This window comes from Neovison vison, chromosome 1 (genome assembly GCF_020171115.1).
Source record: "Neovison vison isolate M4711 chromosome 1, ASM_NN_V1, whole genome shotgun sequence".
Classification (NCBI taxonomy): Eukaryota; Metazoa; Chordata; class Mammalia; order Carnivora; family Mustelidae; genus Neogale; species Neogale vison.
In genome coordinates, this window is record NC_058091.1 from 55,574,492 (window position 1) to 55,599,473 (window position 24,982).

General features: G+C 32.9%; 1 protein-coding gene across 3 annotated transcripts in view; it reads right to left on the bottom strand.

Annotated features, from left to right (window-relative positions):
* Positions 1-3,377: 3,377 nt before the first annotated feature.
* The window catches only part of STXBP5 (syntaxin binding protein 5), a 177,052-nt gene continuing 155,447 nt past the window's right edge, over positions 3,378-24,982 (bottom strand). For all 3 annotated transcript variants that reach the window (XM_044247120.1, XM_044247119.1, XM_044247118.1), the window contains 3 exons: positions 19,010-19,121; positions 10,817-11,037; positions 3,378-9,093 (listed from right to left, as the gene is read on the bottom strand). In XM_044247120.1, the coding sequence (XP_044103055.1) occupies positions 9,052-9,093; positions 10,817-11,037; positions 19,010-19,121 (375 nt within the window). In that variant the 3' untranslated portion in view covers positions 3,378-9,051. The remainder of the gene's footprint in view (positions 9,094-10,816; positions 11,038-19,009; positions 19,122-24,982) is intronic.

Below are 24,982 nucleotides of genomic sequence, written 5' to 3' on the forward strand. Positions count from 1 at the left end.
AATCACTCCTTGAGTTTTGGTCATCAGCACTAAAGTTTCCCATAGACTGTTAGTAAGCTTATGTCCTGTATGTGGATTTTATCAAGAGGAGTTTTTGTCAGGAGAACCACACCATTAAGGTATTAAGATATGTGAGTTTCAGGCATAAATTTATAAAGGAAAGTCCTATTCTCTTATCCACTCTGACCAGCTCAAGAGCATGGATTAAGTAAAAGGGAACATGAGGGATTAAGTAAAAGGGAACTAGAGGGATTAATACAAATACACAAAAAATCCAAACTAGCATTTAAGTCAAGACTTCTTTTCTATACTTTCAAACATACATCACGGCATAACATTTGTGACCATTTTTTCAGCAGCCCCTCTGGATGTGAACCGCTAGGAAAAACGACATGTCCTGTTGCTGGTCTTATTCTCCGGCTCAACAGTTCACATGGTAGAAGTTGGGGGATGCATCCCAGGGGTCACCCTGTTGGGAGTGCTTTTAACATATGTGGGAAGCTTTGTTGTTTCTCTAGTGTGTAACTATGAGATTTACCTATTGAAATCCATTTTTAAAATTAAAACCCACATTCATTTCATCTCTTTGGTGTATTAGGACATTGTATCAATTTTAAAGGATTACATGTAGAGGCAAATATGAGTTTCATTAGAGCATCATAAAGGAAACATCCAAAATACCTGTGCTATGGAGAACTTGTTCTCTAGCATTGCTGTAGATCGGGGCTTTCAAAGTGTGGTCTGGGGATCAACAGCATCACTATTACTTGGAAACTTGTTAAAAATACAAATTTTTGGGTCCCACTCCAGTCTTTTGTAAGAGACTTGGGGGCTGTAGCCTGGCAATCTATATTTTAACAAGGTTTCTGGAAGATTTTGATATTCAGGTTTGAGAACCCCTGTTTAGACTAATGATTTTTGTAGTCACATTATTATTAAAGGAACATGGAGGGTAACATTTTTTAAAAATGTGGTCTTCTTTTATACCCATGCATATAATGCATGCTAATGAATTCTTGGACACTTCGGTCTTGAAAGGGAAATCATCTGGTTACACCCCCTAGCAAAGTGGCTGGGACTGGAACTGAGGGCTGCCAGCACAGTGCTTTCTAACACCTTACACTCCTCCTGTGTTGTGCTGCCAAAATCTCTGCTTCAGTGCACATCCTCTGTGTGCTAAACTGTTTCTCTTTGTTTTTTGCTTTATCTGCCTAGACTTTGAGTGTCTGGAGGTTATATTTATTTATTTGACAGAGAGAGGGATCACAAATAGGCAGAGAGGCAGGCAGAGAGAGAGAGGAGGAAGCAGGCTCCCTGCCGAGCAGGGAGCCGAGTGTCTGGAGGTTATAGCAATGAATAGGAATAGCATTATTGTTTATAAAAACTATTTACAAATTCACCCAGTATTTAGGAGGGAACCCTCTGAGAATTATAGAACTCCCTGCCACCCTAAAGTGGCAAAATATGTTTGGTTAAAATAAACACTAAAAAGAGATTTGGGGTGATAGGCATCATCAGAGATAGAGGGACAGAAATGAACTGGATGAGGCAGGAAGGGAGGGAGGGAGGAAGGAAGAGGGAGAGAAGACTCAGAGATAAACTTCCATCAGGGAGAGCTGCACAAAGGGGTCTTTGGGAACACACCTACACACATACATGCATTTTGAGATCATAAAGTTGTTGATTGCCCCTCAGAATATCTGTTAAGCAGAGCTTTAGGTCTTCCATGGATGACAGAAAACTGCAACAGAAACGTTGCAAGAGAAAGAAAATGAAGAACCTGAGTTTGGTATTTTTCTACTTTCCTTTGCTAGCTAACAACATATTCTGTGTTATTTGAAACTTCGTTTTTATTAATGAAATGTATATCTTACTATTATGTTGTTTTAAAAAGAAGTTATTGAAGACTATGTTGCTTTGTTTTTTGTTTTGTGTTTTTTTTTTAAGATTTTATTTATTTGACAGAGAGAGATCACAAGTGGGCAGAGAGGCAAGCAGAGAGAGAGAGAGGAGGAAGCAGGCTCCCTGCAGAGCAGAGAGCCCGATGTGGGACTCGATCCCAGGACCCTGAGATCATGACCTGAGCTGAAGGCAGAGGCTTAACCCACTGAGCCATCCAGGTACCCCTGTTGCTCTGTTTTATAAATAGTTAAGAATTATATAATATGACCAAAACTGAGGGTTAGAATATTCGTTTTGAGTGAACACAGAGTACTGATTTTATGCAGATAAAGTATGAAAAGTAAAATGACTTGAGGTTTTTTCTTCTTTAAAAGATCACATTTGTACTAAAACTAAAAAAAGTACAATGATGTAGCAATAATATCCTTAAAGTAATGAAAAATAATCAGAATCTTCCTGTAAACTCCTGTGAAGACTTATGTTTCTATAAAACAGTGGATGGCACTATACTATTTACACAGGACACACCAACTGGGGTTCTCTAAAAGACCACAGACAGAGACATGAAGACAATCTTTCTTTAGTTTTTAAAATTATCACTTTATGCCTAGATTTTCTGGAAAAATACTAATTTTTTATAATAAACTAGATCATTCTACTAAATGCTCTGTATAAATTTATAACAAATAGCTTAGAAATATGTTTTTCTCTTCCATATCCAAGACTTTAATAGCTCTCTGAATAAAAATTAATTATAATGAAAATTCGTCTTTTGCAATGTCTGGTTTTCCCTTGTTACAGGCTACTGTAAGCGCCTGTTAAAGGCTCAGACAATAAGATGAGACATGACTGCCACCGTGTGGATAGTAAAATTATAGATTTCAAAACCAAATAAACCTTGATTTAATAAGAGAATTACCATATTCTTTACTTGGAAATACAATGGAGATAGTAAGTACTATTTGGTCTTCTTTGAGTTACATTATTCTAAATCCATTAATGTGATATTCATTCTTGGTACAAGTAGTTGGACACTACTATTAACTGGCAAAATGCCAGTTATGGAAATTATCTACATCTTGTTGTTCAAAGTACTTTTCAAAGACCAGCAGCATCTATACTACGTGGGAGCCTGTTAGAAATGAGGTCAGACCCCACCTCAATACCCTGAATCTAAATCTGCCTTTGAACAAGATGCCCAGGGGATTCCATACATACTACAGGCCAAGGAGTGTTCATCTACTGTTAAGTTCCTACAATAGGGGGATCTCACCCCATCCAATGCAGGGGACATGACTTTTACCAAAAAACCCACCTAGTTAAGAAAAATAGTTTTTCTTACTTGAGATGACTTTATCTTTGCAAATGTAGAAATCTATTTTAACTACTGTTTGCTTAGGTTAAAGTAATGGGATTAATTCCACAATTCGGAGAAAAAATTAAAACAGATTTTCCAGAAAAAAGGGCTTGTTTAGTTTCAGGAGAGATTAGAGTATTTTATTTTGCCCAATCAGAGCCCTTCAGCATAAAGAGACATTCATATACATATATATGAACATTTTCCAGAAACATTATAATACATTTTTTAAAATACCAGCTTAACGGTATTTATTTACAAAAATATTTCATTACCTAATTTTAAACCTTTTGCTGTGATGACATTTTGTAAAGTACAGGAATGCAAAATAACTACAAAGTTTAACACATTTTTAGTGTTTGCAATAGTGCTTTTGTTTTTGTTTAAAATGAAACAGTACACAGAGATTTTTTTTTTTTTACCATATTTAAAATACATATTCCAGCAATTACCTTTAAGATAGTTACTGGACTGAACAAAATTAAAAAAAAAAAAAAAAGTGCAGCAACTGAAGACTGCCTGCGGGTTTAAGGTAGACACAAGCTAGAGCTCTATACCAAGCATGCTTGCCCCTGACGTGGACAATGTTAGGAAAACTTATCCTTGCTCTTTTTAATATTGTTTTGGTGATGCATTTACAATGAACCAATAGTATAACTAGAAAGAAATGTTTTTCTGGTTCTAACTATCATGTTAAGCAGAGGTCACACCTAAAGTATCACAGTACCATTTATTTACAAAAAAAATTTAAAAAATTTAAAATATGATTTACTCTTTGCATTGCTTTCTATTGACATATTGAGTCTTTTTTTTTTAACTCTTCACCTTGTCTTCAACTGAAGCAAAGTTCGAACAACACAAAACACTTAGCAAAGTATATTTAAAAAAATGAAACTCCCAGTCAAAGAGGATTCCATTGCCATTAGCCTATGTCCATTTAAATGCCTGAGCCAAACAATCTACAATAAATTAGTACTGACTTATTTACATCTCATACACTATAAAATTTTAAATTAAACTGTGAGCCTCATTCATTGCAAAATACCAGCAAAACTGACATTCATGATTTTTCCGATGTAATAGTAGTGCAATATGCAATAAAAAGAGCAATTATATGTAGCTCTGGACTGCAGTACTCAATTTGTAAGTGAATTGTGCTAAGTAATTTAAGATTGTATTATTAACTGAAGAAAGCCATGTTATAACCCTGGTAACTGGGAAGTTATTAAAACCATTTAATTCAGCTGAGAAAGGTAAACTAAAGTTTTCCTTTTAATTTTTGTTGTTGTTACAACTATTTTCTGTCCACAGAACTTTGAAAACTTCTGTGGCAGTAATAAGATCATTAATATTCACAGGAAAAATAATCCCCATAGCACTTTACAAGAAATTGATCAGTGATGAAAAGTGTGATTAACAAAAGCTGTAAACAGTATCTTCACATTCATTTTCAAATGAAAAAAAATTATTTGTGGGCATAAATTTCAATCGAAGAGAACAAACACTCTAAAAAGGAAAAGAACAAAAGGAGGACACTTAAGATAGAGAAGTGTTCTTTTTCAAAGTAAATACAGATTAAAAAGTCTAGGAATAGTGATCAAGTATCAAACTGATAAGGAACAAATTCTATAAACTACAAAATAAAAACCTTCATTGACAAAAATACATAAACTCTGTTTTCATTTTTGGAAATTTATTTTTAAAAAAGGTAGAAGAAAATACCTGGAAAACTATTTTAAATATATATATTTCTTAAAACAATAGTTAAGGTAGGCGTCCGACAGCAAGCTGCAGTTAGTGAGAAAAATCTTGCAAATATTGTTGTGGGCATTTTTCCCAAAATAAAATTAATATTTGAAAATGCTCAATAGAGGGTTTCTTTTAAACCATATTAATGATTATCTTTCCTGTCAATGCGTGAAGACTTTTGAATAATGTATGATTCTCTAAAGTTAATTGTATCTCGATATGAGATACCAATATTTCTTAGTATAAGCGTAAAACATAACTTTTGTATGGATAATATACATACTTTATAAGTACTTTGACTTAAACTTAACAAGTTCACCATTTTTAAAATTAAAGAGTACATTTATAAAAATTTCATTTTAAAATTAAAAGTATATTCTCTAGCAGTATGTATAAATATAACATGTTACTGTATGATCTTAAAACAAATCTGAAAGTGTTGCAATAATTTAAGTAAGACCTAGAACACTGAAACATACAGCAAATGCTTTTACTATTTTTTTCCTTGAAAACTATATAAAGCCCTATTAAAGGTTTTAAGACTATGATCAGTTTAATTGTTAAAGGTGCAGCTAGCAGCATATTCATGATTTTGGTATGTTTTATACATATGTATCATTTGATTTTAACTGAGAAATGTGGATTAAATGATAATAAAAAGTTCTCATTACCTAAAAAAGTGCAGAAAAAATTCAAGTTTAAAGTTCAGTGCTCTTTATTTTGCAAAAACAAATAAACAAAATCCCCAAAGTTAAAATGTAAAATAAATCTTTGCCACAAAAAATTTACCTTTGGATATAGCTTTTCTAATGTCATTGAAAAAATGCCTTCAGCAAAACATATATGGAATCTGGAACTCAGGGTAAAACTCTGTACTCCGTGGGGGTCTCCCCTTCCTTTCCTCAGCTGTCTTCCCTTCAACCCTTGTAACCTAAAAATGTGTAACACTTTCAGACTTGTTTAAAACACTCACATATCTACATGAAAGAACTTCAGAGAAACCTACAATTAAGGTCTAAGCAAAAGAAATGCTTCTTTCTTCACTATAATGTACTGTACTTAAATTGTAATATACTACACATAACATAGACAAATAGCAGCATTTTTTTCACATACATAAAGAAAAGCAAATTAAGAAGTCAATCATAGCTCAGTGATATCTATAACCATTTTTGAAAACACTTTTTAAACAGAAATGCAAACCCAGGAGATTAAGATGATGCAAAACTTCAAATGGATGTAACATACAGAATTTGTCAGAGTACTAAGATTTCAAATAACTTTCTAAGCAAACACATATGAATTTAAATTTGAAGAGTGAATTGGATATGTGGTACATACGGGGAAACAACTTCCTGTTGACAAGCTGCTAATTAACGAATACTTTAATGATTTTAGAGCCAAGGACAAATGCAACAAAGAATAATGTCCTCAAATGAGGATATGCAGGAAGCACACACAAATCTTTCATCTTTCTTATATTTTCTATTTTTGATTTTTTTTTTTTTTTTTGGTTTGTTTTCCTGAAATCCTGGCTTGCTGGTGACTTACTTTTTGCACTTAAAAAGAAAAAAATAAAAGATGTTATCTCTCAAATTACAATAAATTCCCTGGGTTAGTTATTACTGCAGACTGTCTCTTATCTACAGACTGAATCAAGTATAACTCGGAGAAGCTATTTCCTATTCTCAAAAATACTTCAAGCTTTCTAGTTTAAGTGAGTTTCTAGGTTTGCTGTGCATAATCTGTAGATTAATTTAAAAACAAAATAAAATAACTCAAAATATTGATTTAACATTTTCTTATAAAATCCATCTCAGATAAATGTATCTACTTCTCTATTTGAAAATAATTACAGGATTAGTTCATTTTATATACATCAGGAAAAATGACCACAGAAATAAAGCTGATGTACAATTAACACAAAATAACAGAGCAAATTAAATAATTGGAGCTAATATGCCCTTCCACCTAATGAGGAATCTACCAGTATATTATTTTACTTAATGCTTCTCAACTTCAAATCCATAACTGTTAATTTTATTGATGACATTCTCAAAACTCTACCTTAAAAAAGGGCCTAATACTTCCTGTGACAGATCATGGAACAACGGATTTGTTAGATAACATCTGTAAACTTCTGACTTTTCACCATATCACTGACATTATCTAAACAGAAACATGTTATCCATAGGTATTTTCTACAAATTCAAAACCTTTTGAAAATGATTACTTTTAAAATATTTATTTTGGCTCGATCAATTATCTCTAATCACATATATTTAGTCCCTCCCTAATGATATTCAAAGTAAATTTTAATGTAAACGTTTGTATCCCATAGTGCACATTGCAAAATGTAAACATAAAAGCTTTATTAATGAAAAGAATAAAGAGGAAAAGATGCATAACAGACTGTGTGAAATTAAGATGTTCTACACATACCTTAAATGATCATATGGAATAGAAAAAGCAACCATCAAGTTTGCTATCAATTTGTGCTCTGTTTATCTCTTAATGAAAAAAGAAAATGTTTTAAACAATTTTTTATAGAAGAAAATATTTAAATTTCATTAAGAGTAAGTATAATGCTTCCATTTTGCTCTTCCTTTGCTGCTTTAAGAACCACCAATAATCATCTCAGATGAGCCTGTGTTATGATATCACTTACTTCCAGGTCTACAAAGTCATCTCTTCCCTGTCCGTAATGCTGTCTTAGGAACAGATCATTTGTTTTTCACTGACAGTCTCACTTGCATTATACTCCAATACAGAAATAATTTAGTTACCAAAAATGCACATATTTTCCTTTCCTTTTGGTTTTTTTAAAACCTCGAAAGGACATGTACAGATTTATAGTATATTTCTACAGAAAATATTTTGTAGGTCATCAGACTAGACTCTTATATAGATAATTATTGACAACAGATGCTTGTTAATTTTCCATGCGACAGCATGTGCACTAAGATTTAATTGGCTCATCACCTGAGTGTACTGGAACTGTTAGCAAATAAAGGGTATTTTAAAAAGGGAGCTGAGCATTTTACTGAAATAATGAAACATTGTTTTTAGCAATTTTAATTAAATAATGCAAAGGTACATTTGGTTAAACATTTTATAAAAATTCAAGCAAAATTAAAAACTTAGCCAATTTCAACATTTCTACAAATTTAACCAGTAACTATTTTGGTCAAATCCACCTTTAGCTGAATTAATGAGAACGAGGACAAGGGACATTGAAGTATTCTCCTCACCACAATGGAGGTTTTTCTCACTTTCCACACTGTATAGCCACTACATGGAAACTCCCAGAATGATGAGCAGTTCAGTCATGCTCTACACTTTTCTTTTCAATGAAAAGTGATGTATCACCTTGTTTTGCTTTTGACAAAATATGGACTAAACACAAGTATACAATAACAAGAATCCAAGAGTAGCCCATACACAAGTCAACTATGTGTATGTTTTTATTATTTAAAGCCCACCATTCAGCTTATCTGTCTAAAGATATGGTAACAAACAGTTTGTTTCTTTTTCACTAATGATACTGATGACCATTCAGTTTAAGGGAGGGAAAGTCCAAGACAGCTGTTTATATTTCAGTCAATGACACAAACAAACTACTTCAGCTTCAGGACTTCTGACTTACTGTCTCTCCCTCAAAGAGGTCAAACACTGATGGCAGATACAACAGCACAAAATCTTTTGGCTTATGAAAGTTTAATACAGGAATGATCCAGGAATAGTCCCTGCCAGGTCTCCTCCACACTCCCCTTTGTTTCTTCATTTGTAACATGTGACCTGCTTAGTTCCCAAACTGTCAACTCATAGCCGGCACATACCATCTACTCCACTTTGAGTGTGCGTGGACACTCCTCAGGTAAAGCCACATGACTGAGGTAAAACAGTGCATGATTGTGCTAGGAAAGAACAGTATCCAGTGACGAACATCCAATGTTAACTTTCCTAAAGTGAAATCAATAAAATAAAAAAGGAAAATTCTTTTTCCTTCTGGCTGAAGTTGGACTTAGTTGGATTTCTGGTTGTCAGAACTGGTACCACTTCTTATCTTTGTATTTCAACATCATCTAAAGGAGAGAAAACACAGAAAGTGTTTTAAAAATGGCAGAACATTTATGTTATAAATGATTTCTATGTTTTCCAAAACATTCTATCATCCTGAAACATTCTATAGTGTTACTATATGGCTTACTTCATATCAATTTACACTGAAAGCAATAAGAACTGTTCCATTTAGAGAAAAGACCATAACTATTTAAGAACTATAGCCTAGAAGGTCCTCTTATTTTTTAGAAATGTGATATAATTAAACGTCACCTCAGTATATTCTTTGGTGACCTAAGCTAATGCGTTACAAATAAGGTAACTTTCACTTCTCTGATTTGAACTAAAAACAATGGTTAAAAAGCCTGGTGAATGAAAGGTTGACATCAGTACTCTTGCTGCCATCCAAAACTTACTGAGCACTTACTCTGAGATAGACACTGTATAGCACACCTTCCTTACATGAATTCATTTGGTCCTCATAGCTCTATGGTTAGAGATTATTATTCTCCTCATAAATAAAGAGAATAAGGTTTATACGGGATACCAAAGGTAACACAATGGTGAAACTGGGATTTGAGCCCACTGTCTGATTAAAGAATCCATGGATTTAACCACCTCAATATATTACTCTCAAATATGGCTCATAAATATCTTTTGGTAGAGGGAAAAGCTATCAGTCTGAGTCTGAGCTCTTTGCTAAATACTTAGAGTGTGTATATTCTGAAATTGGCTGAAATGTTAAATGCATTAGAGATCACAGTCAGACGCAGGGTTATGCCAACAAAATTCTTCACCAAGGCCACTAGCCTATATCTGAGGTGTGTGTTAGCTTAGTACAAGGACTCACGAGGGATCTCCAAAATCTCTTTGAAGCCCTGGACAAATCTCTCTCAGGTCAAGTGACCTCTTTCATGCATTCCATTGTCAGCATTCTTGAGCAAGGAAATGATGACTTTTGATTGAAAAATTTAGAGAGCTATTACTGATAGACTGGGTACTCAAATGTAAAAATAACCTTAATATGCTTCCTTCAGATAACAAACTAAAAATGTCCTCAAGGACTAGGGTAGGAACTAAGTGTGTGAAGTAACCCAGTGTAAGGCATCACAGAGTGGCAGACCTCTGTGTCAAAATGAAGATCTATATTCTACCTAATGGCCTTTAAGGTCATTTTCTAAGGTGTTACTATGCTGGCGAATAAAGTATACTTGTAAGGCCAGCTAGGGATCCCTTTTTTACAGCATTAGCTTCTAAGGTCCCATGATTTCCAAAGTCATCAAAATAAATTTTTTGCAAAAATGCATCTCATTCACCCTCTGTGTGAACTAGTCTACAGACAGATTTAGTATTGTTTATTTAAATTAAAATGTTCATCAATTTTAGTTATATAGATCAACCTAAACAATGAAGAGAGGCAAAACTATTTCCTTTTTTAGAAGTTAGTAGTAAAATTGGAGGCCTCTGCATTCCCTAAAAACATCTGCAAAATCACTGACTTTGTTTACAAAAAGCCTGACGGTGAGCAGCTTCCTTCATAATTCATAAACTTCAGTAAAAGACCAAAGGCTACTGAAACATAGTCTTGTCATAGCTCCCTCTGGTGGCAAAAATCAGGAATTTGCAATTGTACAGAGGATAAATGAAGTCCTTGTGTAGAAATATAATAGCTATTTAAAAAAAAAACAATTTTCATACTTGCTTTACCAAGGTTATTTTGTTTAAATATTTGTTTGATAGACATACCTCATGTGCATGTTTAGAAAACGAATCTGCACTGGACAACATAGCTGCAGTTCTTTCTTCCAGGTCACCAAGTTTCTGCCCTCTTTCATCTAGTGCCAACCTGGCTCGTGCTAATTCACCAACGACTCCAGATGCTGCTCCTTTCACACCTTCAATGCCGCCAGGGCCAGGGATATGCTGTGCAAGACTCCTTGAGGCCTTTCCTGAGGATGATTCTCCAACTGAACGGATTTGATAAGTGAAAGAGAAATTCAAATGAAAATCTTAATACAAAAATCCTACTATATAATATTAAAACACAATTTTTAAACAGATGAATGGATAAAGAAGATGTGGTATATATACACAATGCAATACTATGCAGCCATCAAAAGAAATGAAATCTTGCCATTTGCGACGACGTGGATGGAACTAGAGGGTATCACGCTTAGTGAAATAAGTCAAGCGGACAAAGACAACTATTATATGATCTCCCTGATATGAGGAAGTGGAGATGCAACATGGGGGATTAAGGGGGTAGGAGAAGAATAAATGAAACAAGATGGGATTGGGAGGGAGACAAACCATAAGTGACTCTTAATCTCACAAAACAAACTGAGGGTTGCTGGGGGGAGGGGGGTTGGGAGAAGGGGGGTGCGGTTATGGACGTTGGGGAGGGAATGTGCTATGGTGACCGCTGTGAAGTGTGTAAACCTGGTGATTCACAGACCTGTAACCCTGGGGATAAAAATATATGTTTATAAAAAAAATAAAAAATAAAAAATTTTTTAAAAAACCACAATTTTTAAGTGCAGTAACAATGTAATTGAAGTATTTATGTATTTCTCTTCATAATGTTTTTATAGGATTTTAATAACTTTTAGATAGTTTTTTAAACATGCAAAACCAGAATGTATACTAATTTTCTACTCTATATTAGTTTATGTAATAAAATTTGTGTAAAAAAGGAACTAGTAATAATTTGTCACATGAATGATGGGCATAATGACACGAGTTTACATAATTGTAAAAAATTACTATTAGGTCTAGAAAAAATTAAAGATAAATTAAATGTACAGATTTGATTTAGTTTATTTACTCCATGCTTTCTCATACTTTAAATACTAAGCTTAAGCTTAGAAGAAAAATGAAGAATTTATTCATTATTCTATTTCAGTATCCATATTCTACATCCCCTTCTTTCCATTTATCTTGTCATTTACAAATAGACCAAATTTTTCCTTCAAAAGATCTCAGAAATTCACTCCTTCCTTTCCCTACATAACCCAGACCTTGATTACCTAATACCTAGATTACTACAAGTCTTAAATTCTGTTAAAGAATGAGGTCAGATTTTTCCTCTTCCCTCAGCATACATTTTTCTTTAGAAACATAATTCACATACCATAAATTTATCCCTGAACACTTCAGCAACTTTTAATTTATTCGGAAAGTTGTGCAACCATCATCACTAATTCCTGAGCATTTTCTTCAAAAACAAGAACAGAGGGACGCCTGGGTGGCTCAGTTGGTTAAGCAGCTGCCTTCGGCTCAGGTCATGATCCCAGCGTCCTGGGATCGAGTCCCACATCGGGCTCCTTGCTCAGCGGGGAGCCTGCTTCTCCCTCTGCCTCTGCCTGCCACTCTGTCTGCCTGTGCTTGCTCTCTCTCCCTCTCTCTCTGACAAATAAATAAATAAAATCTTAAAAAAAAAAAAAACAAAAAAAACCAAGAACAGAAACTCTATGCTAATTATTAGCAGTCACTTCCTATCCCCTCTCTTCTCAGTCCTTGTCAATCAATAATCTACTCTGTTTTTATAAGTTCTATTCTGAACATTTCATGTAAATGGATTCATACAATATGTGGTCTTTGCGTCTGGCTTCTTTCACTTAATGTTGCCAAGGTTCAACCATGTTGTAGCATGCATCAGCACTTCGTTCTTCCTGATCACTGAATAACAGTCCATTGTGTGGAGAGAAGACATTCTGTTTATCAGTTCATCAGCTGATGGACATTTGAGTTGTTTCTACTTTCTGGCTGTTACAAATAATGCTGCTGTGAACATTTGTACAAGTTTTTGTGTGAATATGTGTTTTCAGTTCTCTTGGGTATATACCTGGGAGTGGAATTGTTGAGTCCGGTGATAACTTTATGTTTATTTTTTTGAGGAACTGCCAGTTTTCCAAAGAGGGTCTGTCATTTTTACATTTCCACCAGCAATGTAGGAGTTCCAATTTCTCTTCATTCTTGCTAACATCTTTTTGATTATACCCATTCTAGTGTGAAGTGATATTTGATTTGTGCTCCCCTAATGAGAAATGATGTTGTACATCCTTTTATATGTTTATTGGCCATTTGTATATTTTGTCTGGAATACTGTCTATTCAAACCTTTGCCATTTAAAAACTGGGCTGTGTTTTTATTGTTAAGTTGTAAGAATTCTTCATATATTTTGAATACTGGGCTTTTATCAGATTTCAGATATATCAGATATAAGATTTATAATATTTTAGCACAATCTGTGGTTTGTCTTGTCCCTTTCTTGAGAGTGTTGATTTTTAATTTTAATGAAATTCAATTTATCTATGTTTTTCCTTTGGTTGCTTATGACTTCAGTGTCATACCTAAAAAAATCACTGCCTAATTTCAGGTCACAGGGATTTATATCTATGTTTTCTTCTATGGCTTTTACAGTTTTAGCTCTTACATTAAGGTCTTTGATCCATTTTGAGTTAATTTTTGTGAATGGTGGGAGGGCAGGAATCAACTTCATTCTTTTGCATGTCGATATCCAGTTGTCCCAACACCATCGTTGAAAAGACCATCCTTTTACCTACGAATTTTCTTGGCATCCTTGTAGAAAATCAATTAACCATACATGTATGGACTTATTTCTGGATTCTCAGTTCTATTCTATTGGTCTGTGCACCTCTCCTTATGCAAGTACTACACTATCTTGATAATTATAGTTTTGCAGTAACTTCAGAAATTGAAAGATGTTGAGTTCTCTGTCATTTATCTTCTTTAAAAAAATTTTTGTGTATGTGTGGCTATTTTGGATCCTTTTCATTTCCATAAAAATGTTAGGAGCATTCTTTCTTCAAAAAAAAAAAAAAAAAGAGCTGGTATTTTGACAGGGATTGTGTTGAATGCATAGATCAACTTGGGGATCATGGCCATCTTCCCGCTATTTAATCTTCCAACCCATGAACGTAGAATATCAATCCATTTCTCTATGACTTAATATCTTTAAATGTTTTGAAGTTTTTAGTGCATTTTACACTTCTTTTGTTAAATTATTCCCAAGTATTTTGTCTTTTTGATGCTATTATAAATGGAACTGTTTTCTTAATTTAATATTTGATTTGTTCATTGCTAGTACACAGAAGAAATTGATTATTTATATTGATTTTGTATCCTGCAATCTTGCTGAACTTGTTTCTTTTTTATTTATTTATTTATTTTTGGTGTGGCTTAAGATTCTCTATTTGCAAGATTATGTCATCTGCAAATACAGATTTTTCTTCTTCCATTCTAATCTGGATGCCCTTTAGTTCCTTGTTTTGCCTAATAGTCTTAGTTAAAACTTCTAATATGAGGCTCAGTAGAAGAGGTAAGACCTTTTGAATTTCCATCTGAAGGTTATCATCAGTTTAAAATTTTGGGGGGAAGTTGATTTTGAGAAGGTCTTCATTTAGTGTATATCTATGAATGCAGAAATCAATTTTGGGAGAATTGTTGCCTTATACTGAATCTTCTACTGCATGAACATGGTATATTTCTTTTTCTTGGGTCTTTAACTTCTGTCAACAAAGTTATATAATTATCTGTTTTCCCCACAGGGTCCTAAACATCTGTTAAGATTTATTTCTAAGTATCTGACTTCTCTTGTTTGTTTTGATGTGATTGTGGTAGACAGAATAATGTCCCCCACTCCTCTAAAAGATGACCTTACTCTAATTCCTGGAGCCTGTGATTATGCTACCTCACACAGGAAACGAAATGAGGCAGATGTGATTAAGTTAAGGAGCTAGAGATAGACCATTCAACAAGTTGCTGGCTTTGATATTTTAAGTAGAGCAGTTACATTCTCTTATCTTTCTTCATTCCTGATAGTGTTTACTTATGCCTTCCTTTTTTTTTCTTCCTTTCTTTCTTTTTTTACTCAGTTTCACCGAGATTTATCAATTTTATTAAGTCTTTAAAGAATCAACTTTTGGTTCTGTTGATTTTTTTTCAATTTTGCATTTGCTTACTAAGTCATTATTATCTTATTACCTTCTATTTTCTTTGGTTTATTTTGCAGTGTTTTCTGCCTTTTAGAGATGGATATTCAGTTCAGTCATTTTCACGTTTTCTTTTTGAGTAATATTATATATATATTTAAGGCTATAAATGTCACTACTACTTTAAATGCATACCAATGGTTATCAGTTCTTTGACACATAGGTTATTAAAAAAAGTTTATTTCTTAATTTTTTAATATGGGGATTTAAAATTAGCTTTGTTATTAATTACAAGCATAACTGCATTGTGAGCAGATCACAAATGCTTAATTGATTTTAATCCTTTGAAATTTTGTTTTTTAAAAATCACTTAATATATGGTTAACTTAAACCCCAACTTTTTAAAATGCCAAGTTTCAAATATACAGGAAAGTAAAAGAACTATATCATAAACATCCATACACTCATTATCTAATTTTGGTAATAGATAACATTTTTTGCTATGTGAGTGTCTTCAGGCAAAATTTTTAAATATTCAAAATTCATTATAGACATGACATTTTACTCCAAAATAATTCAATATACATCTATAATTTCCCTATAAATATATATGTATATTTTTAAAGATTTTATTTATTTGACAGAGATCACAAGTAGGCAGAGAGGCAAGCAGAAAGAAAGGGAGTAGGAAGCAGGCTCCCTACTGAGCAGAGAGCCTGATGTGGGGCTCAATCCCAGGACCCTGAGATCATGACCTGAGCCGAAGACAGAGGCTTTGACCACTGAGCCACCCAGGTGTCCCTCTACAAATATATTTTATGAACATCCTGTGTATGTTTCATTAGGTTTAAGTTCATTAATTGTGTTGTTCATGTCTTCTATATCTTTTACTAGAAGACTTATTGTTGTCTGTTCTTATATCTCAATCAAGGGGCATATTAGCAGTTTCCTGCTATGATTGGGAAATGGTCTCTTCTAGTAGTCATGTCATTGTTTCTTTATGTATTTTGAAGTGAAAATATAAGGTGTATTCAATAAAAAGCCTTAATATTTACATTTTGATTATTAATACAGCTAAACCAACTGAGTCCTCATTTGTGCTCATGTTTTTCTTTTAAAACTTTAATACTTGTATTAAGTATGTCTGCTGTAAACAATGTATATTTTTTTCTTCTTAAGGTCAGTTGGATGACGTTTGCCTTTTAAATGGGACATAATTACTATGATTATTTATACTTAAGTCTACAGTCCTTTATGTGCTTTCTATTTATCTCACCTGTTTTGTGTTCTTTCTCTCCATCTTTCTTGCCTTATTTTGGAAGGACTGTGATTTTCCTGCTATTCACCTGAAGTTATGTACTAGGTTGTAGAGGTCAATTTAGAAATTTTCACATGCATCCTTATTAATGCTGCTAGATATTTTTAAAAAGACTCTCAAAGAATGTATGATCTCAGTTCACTTTAAATTCATTACCCTTTGTGACTCCCTTGATTTTATGTGTTTTGGGTCATAGTCTATTTATATGTGTATATACATACTATGAGATTTTGCTTTATAGTCCATAAAGATTATATTTATGCATGCATCTGCTACTTTCTTTCTAGAACATTGTTTCTTACAGCTCTGACATTCCATGGAGGATTATTTTCCCTCTCTGTGAAGTACAGCTTTTAGAGTTCCCTTTAGTGTGGTGGCAAGTTGTTTAGAAGTCTCATTCCTGAAGTATATTTTTTATCTTTGACTGTTGAGAAGTCAGTCTATTGCTTGTTAAAAAATACCACATTTTTCTCTGGTCACCTTGAAGATTTTCTTCTCGTCTTTGATATACTCTATTTTCATGTAACATATCTAGCTTTGAATTTTTTAAGATTTATTTATTTATTTGAGAGAGAGAGAAAAAGAGAGAGAGATAGTTGAGGGGTCAGAGAGAGAGAGAAAGAGAATTCCAAGTAGATTCCATGCTGAGCCCAAAGCAGGGGTCAATTCCATGACTATGGTATCATGACCTGAGTCAAAACCAAAAGTCAGACCCTTAACCGACTAAGCCACCCAGGCACCCCTCTAGCTGTGAGTTAAAAAATATATATATACTCTTGGAATTCATTAGGTTTCCCTCAATATGAGAATTAGTATCATCTATCAATTCTGAAAAATTTCCAGTCATGTATGTTTACATATTGATGCTTCTTTACATGCTTTCCTGTTTCTTTCTTGAGAAGTCTAACATATGTTAGATCTTCTCACTGCAACTTCTATTTCTTTTATCTTCTTTGTATTTTACATCTTTTTTTGTTTCTCTGTACTACAGTCTAAATGGTCTATTTTAACTATCTTCAAGCTATATAATTTTCTCTTAAGTTGTGTCTCTTTTGTGGTCAAATTTATCCACTCAGATTTTAATTTTGTTTTTTTTAATCTTTCAGTTTCAGAACTTCATTTTAGTTTTTTACATATTTATTGGTATTGATTTTTAGAGTTTTCAGTTATCTGACAAAATGTTCAGACATGGTGAATGTGAACGTAGAATATGCATAAATATTTTACAGTTTATGTCTGATAATTCTAATATTTGAAGTACCTGTGATTTGCTTCTGCCTTTTTTGTTTCATTGTTCATGGTGTTGATTACTAGTGTTCATGGTTAACTTTGATGACATAGTTGACATATTTCTACAAATATTTCTACAAATAATTTGAGGACTTGGAATATGTTATCTTCCTTTAGAGCATATTTTTAATTGCTTCTGCCAGGTGCTAGGGACTTGAACAGTCTGTAAAAATACTTAACTAAGGTTGAAAGCTTTCTGGGACATTCAGGTAATTTAAAGCTGAGCTCAGTCTCTGTGTGTGAGGGCTGATTGATTTCCAGTTCACCTTTACTCGTAAGCTGTGACCTTTGGGATCCTTGCAAAGAGAAGTTGTTTAACAAGATCCCTGTGCTTACTCCTTGTAGGAGCCCACCTTGCTAGTATAATCACAGTTTAGTATATCAGCCTCCCACTTCAGATTAGCAAAGTATTCCAGGGTCAAAGTGGCCTCAGTCTGCCAGACTTAGAACTCTGGGTTCTCATCCTTCCCCATGTCTTTACTATACTGTTAGCTCTCTGATGTTTTTAAGAACTAAAAATAAATAAATAAATAAAATACAAAAATAAAATAAAATAAATTTTATGTAACTTTATCAATTATCGTTGGTGAGAATGTTATTCCAAATTATCAGTCCCCCATAACTTAAACAACAGTCTTCATTTTTAAAAATGAATTAAAACTGACTGATTCTTAGTACCAAGATGATTGATCAATAAAATGGGTAAATTTTGAAAATTAAATTGCATTGCACTACTACTTACTGATATTTAATCTTACAGTTTTTCTAATTAGTAAATCAAACACAAAAGGAAAATTCTATAGTATTTTAGCGAAGCAGAAAGAGAATAAAAAGAAATTAAGGACATAACAGCTCCTATTTGAAAGAAGTGTCAAACAATCATTGACTTATTATTAGTTTATTCAAGGACAAATTTCTACTCTGTGCCAATTATGTGGAAGGCAGTAAATGAACAAGACTTTGCTATTTTAAATAACCTTCTAGTGCTATGATAATAGTTCTGGAGGTATTGTAAAATGAATTTTTAGGTTAACTTTTTCAAAGTTAAGGTCATCGATTAAAGTAAATTATAGAATTGAAATAATAAGGATCACATTTAATGAAAATAAAATACTTTGTAAGCTATTCATTTAAAGTTGTGAATACTCCTTTTTAACTACCTGAAGCTATTCTCCTCTTGGTTCCCTGAGTAAAATTCCCCCAATTAGGATTAGAATGACACAAAAACCTTTTATATATTTTTGCTAAAAACATGGATCTAGTAATTGTGACAAACAGGAAAAAGGTGAACATAATTTATACATATAAGAAGAATTTAAGTGCTTTGAATGTTTCAGATTTACAGATACAGTATCCGAATTAAATAAATCAACTTACACAGTTCTTCTCTATCAAGAGATTGTGCACCACCTCCAAATAAGCCTTTAAAGAATCCCCTGTTTGGTGCTTCAGGTGTTTCTAGAGGAGTGAAGAGTTCACCCAACATTTCCTTTAAAATCAAAACAAATTGTAATTGGTAAAGTTACAGGGAAATCTAAACTATAATTTATAAAACCATTACTGTAAACTCTAATTTAAGCTTATAACATTACCTGTTGATGTCACAGACAATGAGACCATTTCAAATTATTAGATCCAGCACCTACTGACTTAATGAAACACTTGACTAAATTGACTAAGACTAACTTGCTGCTTGCTACTTTGGCTAGATTATTTTCCTTTCAAGCAAAAATTATATTCTTGCTTAATCTTAAGAAGATTCCAATCAGTATGACAAAATATTTCCATAATTCCTGACATCAAAAATTTATAACTGGATTAAAACTTAGGTCCTCCTACATTAGAAAGAAGAAAAGCTAATAGTAAGTTGAAAACTTTAGTGTAATGATGGTGATACATAGTTCTAGAATTATCACTTTCAGCTGAGTCAGAAAACTAGTAATTTAGAAAGACACTTCAACTTCTTTTTTCATAAACATAGCCTAGGAAGACAATTATGCTAACATACACCTGGGATTCCAGAAATTCGGCAGGGAGATAGGAAGGATTCTATTGTCTGAAATTACCATTCTTTAGAGCAAAGAAATGGTAAAACTAACTCGGGAGAAAATAAAGGTTGCTGACATGTTATTGAATTGAAAGTTATACACAGAGAGGGAAGAGGAGTTTCTTTAAGAGAATGGGAGCAACATTATTTATAAGGCAGCTCTGGGAAGCTTTAGAATCAAAGTAAAAGTATAGTGTGGCTTTGGGATTGCATTTCTGACCACTTCAGAGTAGTAGCTATGATACAAAAGACATGTACATTATTGGTTCTGCATAGGAGTTCTGCTGTATCTGTTTTTACATTATTATAGTTGAAGATGAAGCATGTATTTTTTAGTTTCTTCCTTAGGGCTGGGCTAAGAAAATTAAGGATGTTCAAAGATTTTACTTTAAAGTATATTCATATTAATGTTGTTTCTCCAACCAGATTATAAATGGGAAGACATAATTGTTAACACAATATAAACAAGAGCTCATTTATAATGAAGTGAATTGAAGCCTGTACATTTTTTTCCCTCTGAAATTCTACAAAGTGGAACAAAACTAGAATGAAAAACCTCCTGAAAGTGGAAGAAGATTGTCTGGACCCTCCCCTTGCATTTCAGAAATATACAGGAAAGATGCACACAAAAGGGACTATTGTTTCTACAAAAGACTTTAATTAAAAGGAAAAGATGGTACTGATTAAGTAAGTGTGGTTATTTAGCTATGTCAAATATCAGTTTAGCATGAGATTATTTTTACATATATTTTAAGCCTAAAAGTTTACAAGTAGGATAGTATCAGTGAGATAGAAAATACAGGGAAGTCTAGCAGGCAAAGGAGACGTGTTAAAAAAATATAGTCGCGAAGAGACTATAAAAAAAAAAAAAAAAAAAAGTCGCCAAAGGCCCTGTTGCTGTTTGCTTCTGGTTTTTCATCTTTGTTTTGGAAAACTTTTGTCCAGATAATTTATTTATTCTTTTCCATTCTTGAAGTATAGTTGACACACAATGTTACATTAATTTTGGGTGTATAACATAATGATTCAAAAATTCTATACATTATTCATCACAATAAATGTAACTGCTGTCTGTCACAATAAAAAAAATATATATATCCTGAAGTCAATAAGTCAAACTTGTTAAAACTTACTAATGAATATACTGATAACTATTATTTAATTCAAATTTGTATTACATTATATAACAAAGGTGATTTTAGGCAAATTTCTGATTATTTTTATACTGTACTACAACAGATTCCAATTTAAACTGTATCTATTAAATTGATAAAACAAAAATGGCAAACAGCTATCATCTGTCTTTTATGCTAAATCAAAAGAGTAACATGTGTAACAAGTGATAGTATGTAGATATGTATTTAAACATTTATTTTATAATTATAGCTCTTAATTTATTTGGTATTTAATGAACTTAAATTTTATAAATTCAAAGAATATAAAAATTATATTTATAAATGAAGAGTCATTTATATAGTATAGGAATTACTGGAATGAGAATAAACTTTGGAAACACATGGACTTGGGTCTGATTCTCATCTTTGCCATTTATTCACAGAGGCATTTTAGGCAAATCAGTTTCTCAAAGAACTGGTTTCCTCAGCTTTAAAAAGAAGAGATAATTAATATCTACTCCTGGAATGTTCCAAGGATTAAAGATAATGAACATATAAAGTGCCAAGAGTAGACACCCAATGATAGAAACACTTAAAGATTAAAACTCCTTTCACACAAAAGATGAAACAAATTAGGAAATGTGGAACTCATTTATCAGTAGATCAATAATATGAATAGATTATCTTTAAAGGAAGTTTAAAAGTTTCTTATAGTCTGCAGTCTCGGTACTAAAATTTGGGGGGAAACACTGATTTTAAAAAAGCATATATTACAACAACATTAAATAGTATCTATAGTTTTTTTTGCTTGTATTTAAATAAGGATTTTACCTATGATTAAATTTACTATTTAGAAAGATTAATTTTAATGATGAATAATGCTAGCAAAATCTAAAATAGACTTGTATTTTCTATGATATATTTCTACATCTAATAATAGTAAACTGTATGTCTGAAATAGTATCTGGAACTTTTAAACTACCCTAAAATATGAATACATAAAAAACAAATCTGATGTTGAACTCTTGGGTTTCATTTTTCATGTGTGTTAATAACCTTATGGGGTAAAATTTAGGACTGATTTCATGGGTCAATGAATATGCTTTATCACTAAACTTTTTAATACATCAACCAATCAGATTTTAATAATTTTAAGAAAATCCTATGTTATAAAAATACCAAGTCTAAATAAATATCTTCCAAGATGAGCACAGCAATAAATTTCAATATTGAATGTATAACACTTAAGAGAGGCTAAATAGTTCAACTGTCAAAAATTTTGTTCAGTATTTGAGAGTTTGTTTACAAATTACAGTATTAAGGTGCTTAGGACAGTAACATTGTTTAAACTGAAATAATTCATATGTTCCACCTCTTATTTAAAATTATGTTTTTTATTTAAATTCAAAAATAAAAACAGTTGAAAAGATAACTTGTACATTTTGCTCATGTTTTTACTCAAGATATGGTTAGAATAATGCTATAGAAATAAATTTATTTATTTCAATCTATAAACATATAGTTTGGACTAACTGCCTCTCCAAGACAATAAAAAGTTCTGGAGCCATGAATTTTTAAAAACAGCTTTATTAAGGTAACTGAAATATGACAAACTGCACATACTTAAAGTATAAAATTTTAACATATACCTGTGAAATCATTGCCATCATCAAGATAATGAACATAGCCATCACTCATGATTCCTTATGCTTGCATGAGAAAACCTCTTGTTCTTTCTTGAACCCCCATCACCAAGTAAACGCTGATTAGCTTTCTCTCAACTTTGGTTAATTTATATTTTCTTCAGTTTTATTTAAGTGGAGTCATACAATTTTGTAAACTTTTTTTGGCTTGGCTTATTTCACTCAGTATAATTACTGAGATTCATCCATGATATTGAATGTTATCAACTTTTCATTCCTTTCTATTGATGAGTTTTATTCTACTGTATGGATATATTGTTATTTGATCATTCACTCATCTGTTAATGGACATGTAGGTAGTTTCCAGGTTTTTGGCTAATACAAATGAAACAATTGTGAATATCAACTTCCTTCCTCTTGAGTTAAAAAACTAGGAATAGAATGGGTAGGTCTTCGGTTTATGAATGTTTAACTTTTAAAGAAACTGCTAAGCTGTTTTCCAAAGTAGTTGTACTGCTTTTTTTTGTTTGTTTGTTTATAGTCCCAGTAGTGTGTTGGGGTTCTAGACCCTTTATATCTTTGTGAGAACTTGACATGGTATTATTCTTCTTCTTCTTTTTTTAAAATTTATTTGAGAGAAAATGTGAGCACAAGTGCAAGAAGGAGGAGCAGAGGGTGAGGGAGAAGAAGTAGACGCCTCTGAGCATGGAATCGAACACCGGGCTTGTACTCCTGAGACCCTGAGATCAAGACCTGAGCTGAGACAAAGAGTTGGATGCTTGGGGCGCCTGGGTGGCTCAGTGGTTAAGCCGCTGCCTTCAGCTCAGGTCATGATCTCAGAGTCCTGGGATCGAGTCCCACATCGGGCTCTCTGCTCAGCAGGGAGCCTGCTTCCCTCTCTCTCTCTGCCTGCCTCTCTGCCTACTTGTGATCTCTGTCTGTCAAATAAATAAATAAAATCTTTTAAAAAAAAAAAAAAGAGTTGGATGCTTAACTGACTGAACCACCAAGCTGCCCTAGTGTTCTTTTTAATTTTAGCCTTTCTAGTTAAGTATTTATGGTATCTCATTATGGTTTTAACTTACAGTTCTACAGAAGGCCTAATAATGCTGAACAAAATCTTTTCATGGTGAAGGAGCTGTTCAAATATTTGCCCATGCTTTTATTGGGTTATCTTGCTTGGCTTTTAAGAGCTTTTACATATTCTGGATATAAGTCCTTTATAGATAGATACATGTTTTGCCAAGGTTTTCTTCTAGACTGTGGCTTATACTTTTATTTCTTAAATGTCTTTGAAGAGCGCAAATTTTAAATTTTGTTGAAGTTGTCAATTTGTTCTTTTATGGATGGTGAGTTTGGTGTTGTAGCTAAGAAATCTTTACCAAACCCAAGTTAACAAAGATCTTCTTTTAGGTTCCCTCTAAAAGTTTTATAGTTTTAGGATTTACATGTAGGTCTATGATACATGTTGAGTCAATTGCTATATATACTGTGAAGTATGGATCAAAGCTCATTTTTTGTATTTTAATATCCAATTTTTCCATCATTTGTTGGGAAGGCAATCGTTTCTCAATTGCATTGTCTTTATCAAAAGTCAGTTGTCCATATATGTGTGGGAGTATTTCTGAATTTTATACTCTGTTCTATTGATCTAGTTATCTAATTTGATGTCAGTACCATGTTCTTTTGGTCACTATAGCATTATAGTAATTCTTAAAATCAGGTGGTAAACTTTATTCTTTTTCAGAGTTGTCCTGCCTATTCTAGCTCCCATGCATTTCCACATGAATTTTAGAATAAATTTCCCTCAAAAAATTTCCACGGAGATTTTGTGAGGTTGCCTCAAATCTATAGATCAATTTTGGGAGAACTGGTCTCTTACTATTGAATTTCCCGACCCATGAACAAGGTACATATTTCAATTTATTCAGGTTATTAAAAATTTCTTTCAGTGTTTTTGCTATTTCCAATGTAGAAGTCCTTCACATTAATGTCATTTATTCAAAGTAGATCGTATTTTTGTTGCTATTATAAATGGTGTTTTTATTTACTTAAAAGATTTTATTTACTTATTTGAGAGAGTGAGCAGCACAAGCTGGGGTAGGGGGAAGGGGCAAAAGACTCACTGTTGAGCAGCGATACCCACCTTCTCCTATGTGGGACTCAAATCCCACGACCCTAAGGTCATGACCTGAGCCGAAGGCAGACACTTAACTCACTGAGCCACCCAGGGGCTGCTAGGTGGTGTTTTTTTAACTCTCAATTTTCAAATGACCACTGCTCACACAGAATTTTTTTTTCTGCATATTGATCTCATATCTCGCATTACTGTCAAACTGTTATTATTTCTAGTAGCTTTCTGAATAGATTTCCTAGACGGATGGACATGTCATCTGTGAATAACAACTGGTTTACTTTTTCCTTTCCAGTTGAGATGTTTTTTTTTTTCTTTTCTTGCCTGAATGCACTGGGTAGAAGCTTAAATACAACACTGAACAAAATACAACACGAACAGAAGTGTTGAGAGTAAATGTCACTTTCTAGC